The 5,362-nt window shown below is 30.8% G+C and overlaps 1 protein-coding gene across 1 annotated transcript in view; it reads left to right on the forward strand.

Annotated features, from left to right (window-relative positions):
* The window catches only part of LOC106687738 (ankyrin-1), a 13,626-nt gene that overhangs the window by 3,723 nt on the left and 4,541 nt on the right, over positions 1–5,362 (forward strand). Inside the window, exon 3 of the mRNA XM_014431775.2 lies at positions 861–1,286. Coding sequence (XP_014287261.1) covers positions 861–1,286 — 426 coding nt within the window. The remainder of the gene's footprint in view (positions 1–860; positions 1,287–5,362) is intronic.

A 5,362-nucleotide genomic window follows, 5' to 3' on the forward strand; every position in this document is an offset into this window, starting at 1 on the left:
CTGTCATTCACTAATGAAGTATTTTTTTAACCATCTAAAAATTTCCTGTAAAGGCAGTTTCGCATTTTTCACTCTACTCGAAGATCGTTTTGCTATCTTATCAGCTCACTCATTGCCGTACAAACCCACATGACCTGGAACCCATTGGACCTTAAATTTGTTATTTGACAAACTATGAACTTCTTCTATTATGTTATTTATTAGGTAAGAGGTAATGTGTTGCCGATGTATATTTTTGAGTGAATTGCATACGGAAGCGGAATCTGTTAGAATTATGAGTTTTCTATTCTTATATTTTCTGTTTGCTATTTTGAAAGCTTCAACGACACCGTATAATTCAGCACTGTATATGCTAAATTTGGTGGGGAGGTTTATTATTTATTGTATATCCCGACTAGAACTTTGTTTTTATCTTTAGATGCATCTGCATAAATTTTTAGATAATTTTTATACTTTTCAGACAATATTTCTAGTGTTTTCTGTTTTAAAACTGTCGGTGGATAGTGTATTTTGGTTAATTAGGTCTGATTGGAATAGTTTGGAATTTGTTTTTATGTTAATTTTCAACCGTTTTAAGTTGATGTTTGGAAGTTTTGACCAAAATTAAAAAAAAAGATCATTTTTTTGGTATATCATGTACCGTAAATACGACATACTTTGATCGAATCAATAAATTCGTAATTTTAAAAATTATTTGGAAAGATTTTTTCGATGGGCTGAACCTTATTCACCGAACACCTGTACAATTAGTTGGCAGAATTAGGTTAATTTTGCCTTGTAGATTATTTCACAAATATCCTCATTAAATGGTAGCAGATAAAATAATAATATAATTATAATTGTATGTTTTTTTTTTTCAGTCTGTAGAAACATCTCCTACCAACTGCCGACAAAAAACATTGTTGAGCTCCCAATGCACCAGGGTAAACTTCAGGTTGCTGTTACCTGGTATCAGGTACGAAGCTGCTGCATATGACTTCAGGCCGACCACCTCCATTGTAACAGAACTCACTAGGACGCAGGCACTCCTCCTGTCTCTCATCAACTGTTTAGTTACTAGAGATGTGACTGCTTGTTCCGCCTTGGCCGAATGCTTGAACCGCAACCATCAACTGCAGTCCAAGCACCTCAGGCTCTGGGTAACGGAGGACTGGAGATTTATCAAGGACAAGGACATGCAAAAGGCAATGTCTCTGGAGGCCACCGGAGAACTAAACCTGCCCTCGCATGTCTTAACAATTTTCTCTTTCCTTGCTGATGTCTATGGGGTCATTCTGCAATCGGAGGTAGGTTGGACAAAAAAAATCTTTAAAATTTACCTTTAATACATTAATGATTTCTTTTATGAGAACCCGTAGCTATATACACTCCATCCCGAGTATATAAGGAAGATAGACATCACTGGTAACTCTTGAACTACCTTCAGTGGATACAAAAACACCTATTATTTCTAGAACAGATATACATTCATGATCGATGGTTTCAGTTGGAACAGTTCTTAGTCACCTCATAAAAATTTATCTCGGACGCATTGTTATAGTTACATACCTAGTTTTGATAACAGTGGTGTAATACAATTAATTATATTACATTAAAGGCTGTTATGTTTAATCTAGATAATAGATCCTTTGTTGAACCGATCCGCTACCTTGGTCTTCATCAAACAAAGGACTAACTTGGAATCCTCATTCTGAAAGACAGGAAAGATTCCGACTAGTACAGCACTTAGTTCACAAAATTCCAATCTATTATAAAAGACTGATCTACATGACAATATTAAGGTCTATCTGGACTTTAGGTTTTTTTTTTAGCTTTAGGAGTTTAGCTTTGTGGCTCCACTAAACCACGGATTTCTCTCGTATCCTATCCTTACAACCCAAATTCCGTTGTATTAGTCGTCAAAATCCTTCGTAAAATCCTCAATGTTCCTTATTTTACAAATAAAATCATTTTGATAGACCTTAATGTTCCATAACCACTACCTATCCAAACCCGCTTGCATCCTCTTCCATTTCTGACAATCCTCCGAGGTGCCTGAAAAGAAGAGGGTCTCGAGACCTTCTAATATAGAAATGTTATTAGAGTACCACCATTTGTACTAGAGCAATAGTCCTCAACACTATATAATACAATATAACGTGTACCAGCTACCACTATGGACATTCTTTTACGAGTCCAGATGGTGAGTTTTCAATGAAATACTGTATATCTTGTCTTTACATTTCTTTTTAAGCAATTTTTTTAGCAAAGGACTCCACGAATTTTCAAGTTAGATGGCTTAAATTATTCTACGAGAACCAGTAATCGTTTTGAAACAATTTGAGATGAAAATAATGGTGTCAAATTAAAATAACGAGGAACAACTTTTGGTCAGTATCATTTTAAACTAATGTTGCATTTAATATGCTTCAAATTGAGCCCTTTACGTTCGAAATTTTCCGAAATACAATTTGTTAAACATGAAAATGTTTCCCAAACAATAAAGAACAACATTTTGTAAATTTACTACAAAAACTACCATTCTTAGCAAGATAATCATCATAACCAATTTATTGTGGATTTAACGTTCTTCAAATCATTTGGTTTCTGCCCACCTTAAGTATTTGCTTTTTGCTATGTTAATGCTCATTATTACCAACAATAATCCAAAATTTATCCAATTTCATCCTTAAAATTTTACCATTTTTCATATTTAAGCAAATTGCAACACTTTAGACTTATTGGCTACAAACCCCTAAATATTCAACGGTCATTTAATAATATTTACCAAATTAGAACACTAAGCACCAAAATCATCTTTTCGTTGTTATCCTCATCAGACATTTTTACTAAAGAATCAAATTGATTGAAATAACATTAGAGATATTTAAAGGCTGACCTAAAATTTTACTGTATACCTCACAATTTTCATTGTTTTAATTTATATTATATAGATGAAAGACAAATCGGTTATATTTCATTGATATACCATACTTTTATATAAAATATTTGGTTCATTTAATCATGTAATTTTATTGATAAACTATTTTTAAAATAATGAACAATGGCTTTAATGATTAAAAGTTGCTTGTTAAAGAGTACCAAATACGATTTTATCTGATAAAAAATGATTAGTCTTAGATACTTTAATCCCACAGAAAAAGGTCAATATCTCCGGAATCATTGCATATCCAGATGACCCTAAGCATACAAGTTTTAATGATATTTTCCAAAATAAATTCACAAAATTTTGTTCTTCGTTTTAGGAAAAAAAATATTACTGTTTGAAAAATATTATCTCGAAAAATGTTGAACATAAGAAAGATTAAGATTCTATCAGGGTTTAATTTAAAGATTGTTAAACAATATTAAACACAAACAGTTCTATTTGAATTCAAATTTTAGCGGATTCACTCTATTCCAAAATCTGTGATAATACTTTTTATCCTAAGCTTGACAGTTTTCAAAATATCGAGAACTGAATCAAAAACGAGTGATAATTTTAATTTTTTAATGTATAAAATAAATCTTCGGTTTTGTGGCCTGTAATAGTTCAATAAGTACTTTTCAAGGGCATTTACCTTTCCTGTTGTGTAATCTAGGAAAAAATTTAAATTATTTTCTAAGAGTAAAGACGCGTTAGCTATTGACAAAATACTGCCTTTTTAAAAAAACGTAATTTTAAAAGGGATGTACAAAAATAAGAGAATAAAACCAGAAACTATAATGGACAAAATTTATAAGTAACTCAATAAAAAATAAAGAAGTAAATTCAAGTCACTATAAATGGGTTTCATGTATACACAAAAATGCACTGCACTACATTGTCACTAGACGGAATACGATAACATTAAATTTCCTTTCATTAACTTAAGATGGCATAAACCTCCATTTGCATCTTTTCTACATACCATAATTTGCACAATTTAATACCTTATATTTTATTAAGTTTCCTATTCAATCTATTTGTAATACATAAAGCATTATTGGTTATAAATCTAAAAATACAGGGCGGCCATTTTAAAAAAATATGGCACCCTCAAAGAGTGGTTAACTTTTTACTATTTCTTTGACATTAGAACGGTTTTACATTAGAAACCATTGAAAAAAAATTACATAGTTTACAATTACTTGTTGGTTAACTTGCAATTTTCATTGACTATAACATAAAATTTACTGTTACAACAAATTATTTTTGACTAAAATATTTTAGTTCAATTAATATTACTACATATTAAAAAAATAGTACATTGCATGTTGTAAAGTCTTATTCCCATCACAACAAAAATTTGACCACTGGAAATCGATTGTATCATGTTAGGGTATTCTTCGCCTGTGTATTGACTTCATTAACTCAAATAAAGTTAATACTCATTTACTACATTCATGTTTTAAAATGTAACAACGTTTCAGATAAAAACAAAACCCCGCTACACAGACACTGTTAAACACGTAAGTTTATTTCAAATAGGAGCTTTGAAAAAAAAAGGGGGGGGGGAGTATTCTTCACTAAATGTAGCGCAGTGAGCAAATCATAAATATTACTTTCATTAATTTATCATGAATTGAACAATTGTGCAGAGATTATGAGTGTTCCATTTTTATTAATGTTGACATTGAATCTTAGATATAGATTGGGCATTAAATAATTGATGGACTACCATTAATTGTCATTTCCAAAAATTTAAAGGAAAATAAAATATTACCAGTACAAGTTCAAACTATTTCCATTCACAAAAAATCACCTTCTAGCATTCTCTTTATATTATCCTCATTGTTGTCAAATATCACTTCAAAAAAAAATTCACCTTCTAGCTCTTTCTCTTTATATTATTCTCATTGTTGACATGACTACCAATACAAGAAAAAAACACCAATGATTATATAATGAAGTGAAAAGTAGTGAGGGTTTTTCCTTGCAAGAAGAAAGTAATGCAAAATTTGAACCCTTAGACGCAAGTAAAATAATAAAGATAAATAATTCAATTTAAAAAAAATACTTGGAAATAAATCCATTCCTTTCAAGTGATGTAATTTTATTGCATATCAACTTAAATATATTTGTGAAGTTGTCTATAAATAATATTAGTTAATTGGAGAAGATGGTCAGGGGGGGTGCGGTCAGCAAAGGAACAACATAAATAAACAAAAAAATATTTATTTATGCCGACGTTTTGACCTGATTTTCAGGTCTTCATCAGGGCTATAAAAACAAAAAGACAACAACCATCATTTAGAGAGAAAAAAGTTGATTAATAACTATGGACAAAGACGTAGTAGATCGATTACATTAATATTTATATACACACTAGCTGACCCGGCAATGCTTCGCTATTGCTATATTTGAGGGTGTATATAGATTTAATGAATATAGTTTGCTATA

Source organism: Halyomorpha halys, unplaced genomic scaffold, assembly GCF_000696795.3.
Source record: "Halyomorpha halys isolate HHAL.00 unplaced genomic scaffold, Hhal_1.1 Scaffold1003.1, whole genome shotgun sequence".
NCBI classification, from domain to species: Eukaryota; Metazoa; Arthropoda; class Insecta; order Hemiptera; family Pentatomidae; genus Halyomorpha; species Halyomorpha halys.